This window comes from Lepidothrix coronata, unplaced genomic scaffold (assembly GCF_001604755.1).
Source record: "Lepidothrix coronata isolate B3197 unplaced genomic scaffold, Lepidothrix_coronata-1.0 Scaffold132, whole genome shotgun sequence".
NCBI classification, from domain to species: domain Eukaryota; kingdom Metazoa; phylum Chordata; class Aves; order Passeriformes; family Pipridae; genus Lepidothrix; species Lepidothrix coronata.
The window spans coordinates 645,533-660,184 of NW_016690312.1; the positions used below are offsets into that span (position 1 = coordinate 645,533).

The window sequence follows — 14,652 nt, forward strand, 5'->3', positions numbered from 1 at the left end:
GTAATCCCCTAGTTAACATAACCCTACCTCCTCATTAACATGTCCTGCCCCCGAGACCTTTAAATTGCCTTTCGTGAGTTCGATAAAGATTCCAGTTTTTACCCCCAAATCTGGGATCGTGTAGTTTTGGACCTTTACAGACCTGTACTTTCTGTTTAGTTGGAGGACAGAACAATTACCATGAAGGATGAGGATATGTGTTAGAAGAATCTCTTTCACTCTTGCATAAGCTGTCTTTGGACATGTGCAGTCTGCATAATAAACCCCATGCTCTGCCCCCTGTACACTTAACTAGCTCTTCTTTATAAGACTTTCTACTCTTCAGTATCTGAGGTTCTGCAAAGTATTTATCGCTTGTATGAATCTCTACCCATAGAGTTACCAGTGAAAGTGTAATGGTGGGGAGTTGAGATCTTTTTGTTGTTGTTGTTTGAGAAAATGCCACCTAACACTCTGTGTACAGACCTTGCCCACGTGAGCAGAACTAAGCCTCAAAGGCTGGGCTTAACATTAAGTCAGTGTAACGTTACTAAGGACTCCCAATATTCAATGCATTTTAAAATCTGTGCATTATAATTTCTGTTTCACAGAGCTGGAATAACTGCTGTGACTCTCTGTTCCCATTATATATGTGCTATTCCTTGTCTTTTATTGTCCTTAATAGTTCCCTGGATTAATTTAACTGTGAATGGGAGGCTCAGACTCCTGAAGCTGTGCTGTCTTAGTATCAGTTACAAAAATGATTAAAATGATTACAATCAAAAATGATTTAATGATTACAATCCTTAAAAAGAATATTGTTATGCTTTTTCACAAAAATCTATTTATTATTTTTAGCAACCTACATTACTAATTTCCCTTATTCTTCCCCAAAGTTCAGGATACACTTTCTCAGTAGCTCTTTCAATTACAAGTATCAGTATTATGATTCTTTGTGATGCTTTGTATTTTGTTATCCCAAGACTCTAAATCTGTTCCTTTTCTCTTCCATGTTATCTTTAACATCTTTATAACAAAAGTGCTGCAAAAGCTATTGGAGAAAGATCAGTCTGTCTGACAACATCATTCTTTGCAGCATGGTAGAGTTTGAATAGAGGCCACCAGCTCTGTGAGATGAAGTACCATTCTCTTTAACAAAGGAGGATAAGCATCAGAAGCATCTGGGGAAAAACTGATTCAAAGTGCTGCACTGTGAATATAAATTTTAACCAGTAATAAGAAAAAAGCAGAGTATCATCTCCTGCAAGCTGAGTTCAACTCTATTGAGGCACAGGGGCTGAAGGAACTGATAAGTGCTTGAGACACAACCCAAAGCAAGTCAATAGAAAAGTTACTAGTGTCTTCAATGGTCTTTGAATCAGGATTTCTGAAGCTATTTTTAAAGTACATGGGCCTCCACCTGCTTTAGGAGGTAACACAATCACTGAGCAAATTACTATTTATGTGTGGGAGTGGCTTAAGCAATGCCAGAAGGATCCCTGTGCCCAGTGCACCAGATGTTTGAAAGCAGAGGTGTCATTGGAACCTGCTGAGACTGACCACTGGTGCTTTAGGGCCTTCCCACTCTAACTTGCTGTAGGGTTGCTGGATACTGTCCCCATCCAGTCCTGCTCACTTCCACTGTTGTCTGGGCAAAGGGACAGTGACTGAGCAGAACTGCAGCTCAGAGGACAAGGTTGCATCAGCTGTAGCAGAGGCTACATGCATAATTTCTGCACCCTTTTTTTTGGGGAAGCTGAATTGTAAACCAAACTAGCCATTCCGAAGCTTTGGTTATTTTCCCAGATGTATCTTTCCCTTTCTGTTGTTTCAGATACAGAAAGAAATGCTAGAAGGAGAGATCTGAAACGTGTATGTTTGCAAGGAGGGTTAAAATGTGGTTGTTGTGAACAGAGTGTATCTAATATGTGCTGCTCTGTGTATGTCTCTGTGTGGCCCCTGGTGTGACAGATGAGCAGTCCAGGGAACCATGGGGAGGGGAAGAGAGTGCTACAATCTCACAGAGCCATCCTCAAAAGTTCTCTGAACAGTGACAAAACAAATGTGGCTTCTGAAGAAACGTGGGGCTGGTTTTTTTCCCCATAAAGCTGAGAGGCTGCAAAAAGGGCCATTAAGTGCAGGCACATTTACTGCTGACTGTGCTCCCACATAGCCCAGTGAGAAAATGCAACTTTTCAGCTGTGTGGTTATTTGTATCTGCCGTGGAGCACTCCTTACATGTGTTTTACTTCGATCTCCTTCTGGAGAAAGCATATCTGATTTATAGTTCCAGCCAAATAGATAGCTTTAAATGCATTTCTGTAATTATACCCTGAAGCTGTAGCTTCAACATTCATTAAGTCTGTGAGCCAGTAAAGTTATTCTGTGGACATATGGACCTCTCATATTGAGGTTTGCTAGGTGTAAGCTTACTTTGCTTCTCTTCCTTTGGACCTTTCAGCTACTTTAAAAGCAATCCATGCGCTTGAAAATGTAGTGTAGAGTGGTTCCTATATATTTTGCATACCCATTTTCTGCCTGACTTGGCCACCCCTCCTCGGTGGCTCTGAGCCACTGGGTCTGGCTTTGGCTGGACAGGCTGTCACTGGCCTTACGTCACGATGTGGTGTGTGCTGCCCAGGGCAAAACACAACCCACCACGGCAGTGGGAGCACTGTGCTGGGTTGCAGCAGCTGGAAGCTGTTCAGCTCACTGTGGGACACTGATTTCTGTCTGTGGCAGTGGCTCTAACAGGACCTGATGGTCACTCCTACCCCAGCACTGCAGTCTGCCATTGAGCAGCAGTTTGCTTTGACTGTGAAGTCTGTATTTATTAGTCTATACAAGTTTTCTCCTCCTCATGATGGGCACATTAGCAAAGAGACAACTTGTGGATTGTCCCATCCTGTGTCTTAAAAAAACCTGCTTGGCCACTTGCACCTGTGTTCCCATTTTCCAGGTGGCCCACAGCTGAGATGTAGCTGTGGAGAAGAATGGACACAGCAACCCAAATGCAGCTCTGTTTTGTGAAATTCCTGACAGAGAATGGTTCAGCTTGCTAAACAAAAGAAAGGAAGACAGATTCATGCAACTAGGCTATGAAAACACAATCATTACATAGAATCATAGAATCAGCCGGGTTGGAAAGATCATCAAGATCATCAAGATCTGAGATCATCCAGTCCTACAACAGATCTAATAAATGCTTTGTTTAAGGACCAAAGTCACAGCCAGAAAGCAGAATTGCCTTTTCCCAGCCTCTAACTCTGGCACCTTCTCCCTGGAGAAGGAGATGGTAAATACTTTGCCACTATCAAGACCAGTGTTGCTGTGCTTGCTTCTGATTCCCCTAAATGACTACAAGAAGAAGGTTTGCCTTGCTAATTGCAGCTGCTGTTGTAGCAAACAGGGTTTCTCTTGGAATATTAATAATTAGCCCTTCATTTTAATTGCTTTAACAGCATCAGTGGTTGGCTGCCAAAAGAACAGAAAGATTTAATTAATGAGTATTATAATAATCAGAATTGTTGAAATGCTGTTTCAGCAGTTCTTTGTGAAACATCTTTTATTTAATCACATGACTGACTGTTAGTGGTGGTGTGGAGCTGTGATCAAAGTGGCTGAATGCTGTAAAAATGCCTGTAAATACCCCCCTCCTGAACTCAGTAGGAGCCAGCATTTGACTCTCATTCCCTAATTTGAGGAATTTGAAATCTAATTAACATTAAACTGCGACAAAAATACACAAAGATCAAGGGAGAGGAGGATGCCTTGGCTACTCAAGGTAGGGACTGGTCTGGAAGCAGCAGATGTGGATGAGGGAGGTGAGGAAGCAGGCAGGATGTTGTGTGTCATGTCCCTGGGAGGGAGACTGCAGGCAGCTCAGCGGGACACTGAGCTCCCCAGGCCACCTCACGTGGGACGTTTAAAAGCCTGAGTTTCTTTCCCCTACCCAAAAATATAAATAACCAAAAAATACAGCAAGGCTGATGCTGCAGAAATCTCTTCCCAAGGGCTTGAAGTGAAGGGGTCAGGAGGTGCTGATCTGACAGCTGTGTGTGCTCAGAGTGCTGCTGCTGATCTGCTCAGAACCATTCAGGGCAAAAAGGAAAGTCCCCACACTCGGAGGGGACCGTGGTGATGGCACACCCAACTGATGGGGAGGGTAAATCAAGTACAGTTCAGCCTTTGAAGGGGGAAAAGTGGAAAATTCACCTGTCTGTACTGTAGGTTTCCGATTTCTAATGTGTGATTTCATGGAGGGAAGAAATTATGTGACTGAACTTCTTTTAGGAACTGTGTCCTCGGCTTATTAACTCGCTTTGTGTGTTGTCCAGTTCTGTGGGGGAAGGGCTGCGTTTGTGCGTGGGTGGTATTATTTTAGGAAATGTCTTAGTTAATTATTGTCTAGTGAAACATCACCTAGGAGATACTCTTTCTCTGACATGCAGCTTGATACTTCATGCAGAAAGAGGTAGCTCTTCCATAGTTCATTAAATTATGTTGTGGTGAACTTATCTCCACTGGGTCGCAATTAAGAAGTGAAGCCAGTGCCTTCAGAGGAAAAGGCAGAGAACAATCAGAATATACTGAATATATAATTTGATCTCTGGAAATAAGCAAGAGGAAAGATATGGTGTGCAAATGTGTAGACATTAAGAACGTGTTATGTCTCAAAGATTTGTATATGGAAGTATAATATAATTAGATCATTATTGTTCATTAGGAATCTGTGGTGCTTTTAAAAATTCCAGGTGTTGTCTTTAAGTTTGTTAACTACTGTAAATTAACTGTAGTAAATATACATTTTCCTTACTACTTCCCTTGTCTCCATTGTAGCACCCCTGGGAACTTCAGTCATACTGATTCTGGGTCCATTGCCCATTAACGTGCTTTATAAAACTGCAGTAAATTTTCTGTTACATTCTAACTTAATTAACCATTTTCATTTTCTTTTTTTTTTTTTAATTTGTCTTAAAAAAAAAGTTAAAGTATCAAGCACAACTAGTCTCCCTGGATGTTTTCCTACAAAAGCCCCACAAAGCTCCATTCATTAGATAACTTCAAATGTAAAGAAGAGAAAAGGAAGTTATCTCAGCTGATGTTTCTCAGTCCTCCTCTCCCACCATTCTGCTGCTGCACATATCCTTTCCTTATGTTTCTCTCCCATTTATGTGGGAGAGATATGGGAAAAATTATACACTTTTGTTTCTGACACTGTTGTTATATTGATTTGCTAAGGGCTGTTCATTTTGGTTTTCTCCTACAAAATATAAATGATGCCAAGAAGCATTTTGCAGGTATTGCTGGAATATGCCACTGGACCAGGCAGGGAGGTGGCTGGTTTCACATGCAGCACTGAACACATCATCAGTGTACACGTGTTAAACAAGAACTGACTCGGTACGTTCTTGAGAAACTTAATTCCCTTCAATAGTATGAGAAAGAGCAGCCCATAAATGCAGAATAACTGGAATTTTAAGCAGGTAGAGACTTAAGGATGCCTCCTGTTTACAAGGTAATAGCATCTCTTGAGCTAAATGAAGTGTGTGGGGGGTCAGGTTTCAATTTAGCAGCTTATGGAAAAACAGATGATTGGTTTCCACTGTTAGTCTGGGCTGTTCACAGTATCCAAGTGAACTTGGTGGCTGAGGTGCTGGTGTTTGCTTTGGGCATATGAATGGTATATGCCTAAGTTCTCAACACAGTCTTTAGGATGAGTTTTAAACAATTACAGTGAACTCCATTAAAGTCTCAAGGAGTACAGAATGGAATACGTGGCCTAAAATTCGTGGTACCTGCCTGCAGGTGGATACATTTACTTTTGTAACTATGTGAATACACACCTTCTCATTTGTTTTCAGTGGAGTAGTGAGAGGAGTTTGTTTTCCTGTATGAGATAAGCATCATCATGTTTTCCTGAGCAGCTGCATGCACAATTAGGAAGGCCCAATTAAAGCTGCATTCAGTTCATACAGAGCAGCAGTGATTGCTGTCTGTAATTTCTCCTGTGGCTTGACTTATGGGTATTAAGTTGTGCAGGACTTTATTAACAAACAACGTCAAGTCAAACAAGAAAAAAAAAAATGCAACAAGCTGAAAACTGGTGTGTAGGGTCCTGGCCCTTGTATGCTATCTACAGCCTGAGGAGTCTGCCCTCCCACCCCTCTCAAGTAGCCACTGGGCAAATGACCAGTTTCCTCTGTTTAGGCTTTGCTTTCTGTCCTCCTGGCCACAAGAATGAGTACTCGTGTGTCTCCTCTGCTTCCATGTCAGCCACTCTGACTGCAGTGGGTCCGGGCCATCCAAAGATTCCCTTGAATTCAAGCCTAAAGTAATTCTGAAGCCAATATACCTTTGTTTGCCCTGTGCATCAGCTGTGCCATCATCACAGGAAGCTCAGCACTGCCAATCATGATGCCAAATGGCAGGAGCAAGGTTAATGAATTGGAATTGGAAAGGACCGGGGTGGTGGAGCACAGATGCCTTCTCCAAGGATGAGGAATTTTGATCACACCTTGCCTTTTTTCCCTCCCGTGGCTGTTTGAGTCCCACTGCTCCATAAAGGAGGATGTCCCTGATTGCCTCCAGGCCCGTGTAACTCTGTGTGTGTGCACACCCAGGTGGCACAGTGGGTTTCCCTTTCATCATTTAGGGATACCCAAAGTCTATAAACAGGGATCTCTTGGCTAATGTGCCACAAAGAGCAAAACATCAGACATATAGTCCCTGTAAAGAGCTGAATGAGAAGATGTGTGGTTTCCAACCAAACACAGGAACGGAAGCCCCAAAAGACTGGGCTTTTGTAGACCCAGTCCTGTAGGTATGGATAGTAATTCTGAAAAAAAAGAGGGACAGAGCATGTCTGAACAGCCCTGATGTGCAGGAGGGGCAGTGGGGGAAGGGCCTGCCTGGAGCATTTTGCCCCTTAATCACCACACAGGCCTTGTGAAGTGGCTGAGACCAAAAAAGGGACAAAGATGGGACTTAATTTCACAAGATGCAGAATATTTTGTCCCTTGGGCAGCAGAGCCCTTCAGGCACCAGAGCAGAGCAGTCAAGACACTCAGCTGATAGTGAAGTGCTTTTCTGCACTAATGCTACGAGTTAGTGTCATGTAAGAGAGGTCCTGTGCAGAATAAGACTAAAATCAGTTAACCACCAAGTGGATGTCAAGTGGTTACAGACCCAAAACCAGTTATTTACTTTCAAAAACAGATAGGTTATTTGTCTGGATAAAGATGCCCATAAGAAGTTGTTCTTGTATAGGGCCTACCCAAGATCAGTTATTTGGCTTTTTGTGTTCTCTTGACTGGTTCTAAAGCACTAAACTGGCAGTTTTGATGCTGATACTCAAAGAAAGCCATAATAGAGAAGAAAGCCACCTTTAATTTCAAGCTCCACTAGAATCATGAAAGGAAAATTAATGTTTACTAAATGAAAAAGGATGATATTGCTGGAGAGAGGAAGTTTTGGATAAGCTTTTAGGGGAACATTAATAACTTTCAGAAATGGAAACATATAGTATAAAATGCGTTTAAAATGGCATAAACTGCAGAAAATCCAGAAAGTATTTTAAACTGACCTAAGCTTCTCAATGTGTTATCATGTTTTAAAAATCACACAAACTGAATGACAGCTGACACATGGAAGGGCTTTCTGGTGCTGACAAATTTTGTATTAAAAATTCAGTGTATTTAGAATAAATGTTTTGAGGTGAAAGGAAAGTCTGCTGATCAACTTTTGCACATTTCTGTAATGCCTCTGTAAATTTCCAGGGGAATTGGAGAAGCATCCAGGCTCATTCCCTAGGAATATACTTTCATAAAGCTGCCACTCTGGCATATCACAGTGCAGTTGAGTTTTGCCTGTGATATGTTGCCAAGCACCATAAATGAATGCAGCTCTGAGATGGCAGGTCACTTTTTATTTTGCCAGACACAACAAAGAAGTGTCAACCTCTGACAGTTTTTAAGAGCAGGCTTTAAAGGAAATATCAAACCTTTTTATTTTTTTTTTACCAGTCAGTATCAGAGAAGAAATGTTCATAGAGAGAGGATAGGGAAATTGTGGAGGTGAAAGCTGCAATACAGGAGTGATTTAGCACTACATCACTCTGGTTTTACACTGATAAATACATCTGGGATTGGGTGACATGGTCTTTATGCCATCAAATAAATGGGCAGTGGATGTGGTTCATCATCTGATGTGTGTGTGCAGCACTGCAGTAGGATTATAACTGCTGCTGGTAATGCACTGGATTTGGTAATAATGTCATTGTTAATATGGTTTGGTCTTGCATTTTGGTTGTGGGATCTAGCAGTCCTTAGAGACCTTGAATCCTCTGCAGAGCATTCCCTTTAGAACAGGAAATGGAAACATTTAGTGGGTGAATTGGCTGATACAACACAATACAGCACAATCTATGAGCAGTAGGGCAAGACAAGGACAAACCACAGCAGCTTTGGGTCCCAAATCTCCAGCCTTAACACCTAAGTGCTCTGACTCCTGTGAAGCACTTGATGATGATGGTTGACAGGAAACACTGGTCAAATAAAGGTTGGTCTGCCATGCTATAGCATAAGAGCTGTATTTGCTTTACTGGGGTTTGGGCTAAAGTATGTCAACAGAAACTGTGAAGAAAAAAAAAAGAAAAAAAAGAAAAAAAAAAGAAAAAAAAAGTGGCCCTTTCTCAAGACCATGTAATAAATGAATGCTGCATTTTTCATAAGACTGCCAAGGATATGGCATAGTCATGAAAGCAGGGAGAAAGTGTTGTAGGAGACAATCTCTGTTTATTGCTTGTGATAAAACAGCTTATTTGTGATTGCTTTCAGCACTAGACTACGTTTCTTTTGAACAGGTTTGCACTGGCATTGTGATGTAGGGTTTCTTTGAGATCATCTGGCCAGTGTTTGATCCCCTATAGCAGCAGGATGATGAAGTCATTGCCAGCACTTCTTTCCAGTGTGAAAAATAACCAAGTTCATATTCACAATCTAAACCACAACCATTTCAAGCAGCACAAAAGGGAGTATCATACTCATAAGACCACATGTCCCCAATAAGTGCCTTGCCTCAGCAGACAAGGAAACAGATATTTTTCTTTTCCTCCCAAGAACTGCTGACCATTGGGAACCAGTCTGTAGGGAAGTGCTTTGTTTGGGGAAGTTCAGCTGCAGAAGACTCCGAGGATGTGACACTGCACAAGGTTCATCCACTCTTGAGTTGGTGGAACTACTTTTACACACATAACAGATGCTGCTTCTGCTTCAGAAGAGCATCAGAGAGCCCACTCGCCTCTGCTACAGTCACCAGATTCTTTGCTCATGATCTCTGCTCATTCTGTCAGTTGAGAAGCAGATTAAATAGCTTATAAAGAACAGGAAGTTGTAAATAGCAGGAAAATTAGTTCTGAAATTACGTATCAATGCTAGTTCATTTTCAATTGTATTTATAAAAAGTTTCCAGTCTGACAAACAAGTGGTAGGTACACTGTACACTGGGACAGTATTATGGAAATGTACAGTGAGCACTGAGATGTGCATAGGAGTGTAATTTGTGAGTAACAAGGTGTGTGTGCTCTGAATAAGTAGCTTTCAGCACAGCTAGAGTATTGGTATTTGCTCTTAGGCTACTGCAATATTCCCTGCAGCTCCCTTGTGCCATCAGGGACAAGAGCATCTGCAGTCTCTCCTTCCTCCCTTCTCCCCATCCCACCCTTAGTAAAGCAGAAAATAAAGAGGATGACAGAATAATGTTAAAAACTGGTCGAAGAGGTAAGGACAGCAATCACTGCAGAATCTCAGTCAGATGAGTCTCAGGCTTGGTTATATTCATATTTGACTTTCAAATTCTGATACAGTCAGAGTGCAAAGCCATTTCCATTCTACTCCCTGTTTTCACCCTTTTGGAGCTTTCACAACATGGATCCTTTGAGATGTATTTTCCACCTTTTATCAGCTCCCAGAGGAGCATGTGACCATATATATTCATCTTAAAAGTTCTAGCTGAAATCTCTTACAGGTTTGTGAATTCAATACCCATGTGGCAAAAATGCGATAACATTTTTTTCTCACAGACTTTTTCACCATGTAGAGAAATCTGCTACAGGAATGTAGATGTAGAGGAAAAAAACTTCCCCTAGTTTTTATGTGGCAAAATCTCCTATTAGAAAAGTCTATACCATTTCAGAATATTCCATCTCTTCTGACTAAAGTCCATAGAGCACACAGTCTATAGTACAGCTGTAGGTATTGCAGATACTGTGTCCCTGGTGTGACAGTTTAATATTCTGTCACAGACAACAGAGTCATGCATTCAAGGGTCATTAGCATTAGGATGGGGATATATGTATTGAATTTTTCTTGTGCACCATGTGCAAATGTGCTTGGCTTACTCATAACAAATCCTTTCCTGTGTCTGTTTAAGAATAAAGGTACGATTACAACAGAAGCCAAGTTTTATGTCATAAAATCATAGAGTCATAGAATGATTTGGGTTGGAAGGAACCTTGAAGCTCATTTTGTTCCACCTCCTGCCATGGGCAGGGACACTTTCCACTAGTTCGGGTTGCTCAGCCCTTGTCTTGGACAATTCCAGGGAAGGATCATCCACAGCTTCTCTGGACAACCTCTGCCAAGGCCTCACCACCCTCACGGGGAAGAATTTTTTCCTTCTATCTGATCCAAATCCACCCTCTTTCAGTTTCCTTCTTCACTCCAGGCTCTTGTAAAAAGTCCCCCCTCCAGTTCTCTTGGATCTCCTTCAGGCACCGGAAAGGGCTCCAAAGTCTCCCCTGAGCCTTCTCCAGGCTAAACAGCCCTGGCTCTCCCAGCCTGTCTCCAGAGCTCCAGCTCTCAGAGCCATCATGGCCTGCTCTGGACTTCCTCCAGCAGCTCCACGTCCTTCTTGTGCTGGTGCCCCAGAGCTGGGGCAGCTCTGCAGGTGGGGTCTCACCTGAGCAGGGCAGAGGGGCAGAACCCCCCTCCCCTGCTGCCCACACTGCTCTTGGTGCAGCCCAGGACATGGGTGAGCCATGGCCAGGTCACGTCGAACTTCTCATCCACCAACACCCCTAAGTCCTACTCTGCTCACAATCCTCTCCCTGCCCTGCCTGTATTTGTGCCTGGGATTGCTCTGATGCGTGTGCAGGGGGTATATAGCTAAACAGGGAGAACTGTTAAAATAACATTGCATTTCTGTGCTGTGTATGACTATCACTCACACCACTTCTCAATTCACACCCCTGTTTTATCCTCCTTCTCCTTGGTAAGAGCACTCTTCATAGATGCCAAGAAAACAACTGTCATAAGTGAAGCTATTGTCTCTTTAATGACCACAGGAATATCTACTGAATTTAATATATTGGCTTGGGAAATCTGTTTTGCCCACCCTAAATGGCTGTCTGTCTTAAATACATCTGCTCAGAGTGATGTGTGTTATATAAATAAAACTACACAGACAGCATGTTTGTCAATCAGCAAAAAAGACTCTACATCCACTATCCCGGGCACATGTACTTCCTAAGCATTGGTTTCCAACAGATAAATGTAATCAAGGTTTATATGCTCACAGAAGCCAACAGGATGGGATTTTTTCACTTGAAAGATCAGAAGAAAATTGTAACTAATGTTGTGGAAAATTACTTTGATATTGCTTCCTCAGTACAGCATCACAATTAGGTAGCAATGTGAAGCACAGGGAAAGAATAAATGAATAGTAACAAATCAACACAAACAGCTACTGTCAGGAGTACTTTGCTCAGTGAAAGTAATGTAAGCATTACTTAAAGTTTTATGACCGTGGATTTTATACTGGTTTAAGTAGTACATCAAGGTCTCACCGTCATGCTTGCTACGACTAAAACAATCAAGAACAATTTCCAGAACAGACAGATAAAACCAAAGTACCAAAGTATTTTTTAGTCTTGTTTCATAAGTTGTACTATCTCAAATTAAAGGTGACTGAACGTACTAACAATGAAAAATGTCCTTTTGGACAATGCAAAGTTCTCCTACGCTGCTTTTCAGCGGGAAATAAATGTTAGCGACCTGTCTCCAGCCCTGCTGATGAGATTCCAGCATCTGGCAAATGTGTTTTACTACACAGGAAATACAACAGCAAAGGCTAATCCAGTAAAGCTTTTCCATGCAGAATCTGTTGTCCTAAGTAGCTTAATGACACATGCATTTGTTCAATTCTATTGAGAGAGCAATCAGGCAAGCAAATTATAGCAATATCCCATCCCCATTAGAACCAGGCCCCTTTAAGGAGAAACACTCTGAACAGAGGAAGTGAAGGATCCTTCTCAGCATGCCAGAAATGTCATCTGTGATTGACAGCTTTTCACAGGAGACTGTCTAGAAATTAAATATGCCTACGTCTCTTTATAATGAAATGAATGGATATTTTTTCCCGTGTCCTTTAAGCCACCTAATGTGTTTAGTGATAACTGGTATCGTTTTCAAAAGCAGGGGATGTGAGTAGTCTCTGAGTCCGCTGGGAGTTGAAAGCACTTAACACACACGAAAATCAGCCAAACAGAAATCAGAGTAATTGTATTGAGCACCTTTTACTCAAGGGTACAGCCTGGTTCCTATTAACAGAAATAGTAATTGAATGTGAGGCTCGAGGAATTGATTACACACCTCTGGCAGGAACAGCGTCGCTGGGATGTTTTAGGTGTCCACAGCAATCGAGTGCGTTACAGAGTGAGTTTCCCTGTCGGGGGTAGGAGCTCTGTTCGAACTTGCTTTTATTTAAATGTGCTTGGGTGCCCCCTTCTCCAGTTATATGCCCTCAAAAATCACTTCACAGTGTACTCCAATCAGCAATTGGCATTCAAGAGGTTTGTGGCAGAGAACAGAGGTACGACAGGTCAAGATGAGGGACCGATAATGAAAGAAATGGAACAGAAATTGCACTGGTTTTGAAACAACACTAGAAAATCCTTCTCTTTCAGGAGAAAAGAAAGAACTTTTCCATGTAAAGTTACACATTCTTAGATGCATTAGAGTACTGCCTGCATTAGCTGCCCATACATCTTTCCCCTAAGCCCAAACTACTGGCCAGTTTCGGTCAAATATGACCAGTACTCCTGGTTTTAATCTGTAAGCTCTTTTGCATCTAAGCATACAAAAATAAATTGCAAAAGCACTGAAGGGACTAGTTAATCCTCTGCTTTGCACAACACTGAAGATTCATTATTTCTATAGTTTCAGCTGAGTGGCTGCTTTCAAAATTGGTGTGCAGTTGGACTAAATAATAAACATATTAAAGTACAGATCGTTTAGTGACATGGAAATAAGCACTTAATAAACCTGGACACAGAAATTAGCAGTTAATGTAATTATTTAAGAGTTCTCTGTGTTATGGTTCAGCTCCTTCAAAAATGTTAGTAATACTTTTAAATATACACAGTTGTGTTGGTCATCTGATGAAGGTGTCAAATGAATGGACTTTTTATAAAGCACTTGTTAATTCAAAGGACAATTTCAGTGCATGTAAGAGCAAGCACAGGAACTGACCCCCAACACACAGTGGCATTATTCTGAACTAGAGTGACTGCACTGGCATTTGTCAAGGCTCTAAACCAGCCTTCACTACAGCCTTAGTCAGAAAAAAAGGGGATTGTAAGTAAATCAAGAGATCTTGTGCCCTTTCATACTTCTTGTGTGCCCCTCCTTTGAAAGAAAACTACTATTTCAGCCCACAGTTTTCTGTTTCTCCCATTGCTGTGGTCTCTGTGGCTTTGCACAGTTTCAAGTGAGTGGTGCAGGAAGATGGCACGCACATGAATGATAGTTATGGCGTTTAACTGAAGTTAAGCAAATTGAATAAATGCATCCCAAAGCATTTTATGTTTCTCGTGTGACTCATTTGTGCATCTCTTATTTTGCATCTCATGACACATTGAATACCATATGCAGGCAAAGGTCGATCCAGAGGGGTGCATTTACAGGAACAGAACTTTTGGTGAAATCTCTCACTCTCATATTTATTGTGGTATAGTTGGTAGCAGAAGTTGGTCTCAAGTTTAGTAGAAACTTAACTCCATCCAGCTGGACCCTTTGCACCTTGGCAAAGATCCCTGTATAATCAATCAGTTAATTGGTTCTTGGAACAGTTTTTCCAGCAATTTTTTTTTTTTTAAGAAATTGATAATTACTTTCAAGATAGCCTTCATTAAGAATTACATACCTTTTCTGAGGCAATCTCTGTGAAATATGTAAAACATGCTAAGGGTAAAAGTACAAAATACTGAACACGAAAGGGCAGGTGATTCAAATAGAAATAGGAATCCTAACCTGGTGTCTGTTGATGAACTATTTCTTCTGGATCCTGCAGGTGAATGAAGACAACGAGTCCAACTGCTCCAAACAGCAAGATGAAGGAGAACATACAGGTCAGCCTCATAATTACTGTTCTCAGATCAATCCAGTTCTGAGGCAGGAAAAGAAGTACATTCGATCTCCAGGGCACTCTTCACTCATAGTCTTGTCCTCTCATCTGGAAGTCTGGTGTGACACATCTACAAGAAACAAAAAAAACAAACCCCTCAAACTTAACATATAGAGCACTTATTTTTTCAGTGCAGACTAGTAGATTTAAGTGCTTGTTTAGACCAAATAACTAATTTCTTTAGTATTTCTTTTGTACAATTAATTGCAG

General features: G+C 41.5%; 1 protein-coding gene across 1 annotated transcript in view; it reads right to left on the reverse strand.

Moving 5' to 3' along the window:
• Positions 1-14,652, reverse strand: part of CHST8 (carbohydrate sulfotransferase 8) — a 175,260-nt gene that overhangs the window by 117,721 nt on the left and 42,887 nt on the right. Inside the window, exon 2 of the mRNA XM_017826911.1 lies at positions 14,289-14,512. Within this exon, the coding sequence (XP_017682400.1) occupies positions 14,289-14,397 (109 nt within the window). The 5' untranslated portion in view covers positions 14,398-14,512. The remainder of the gene's footprint in view (positions 1-14,288; positions 14,513-14,652) is intronic.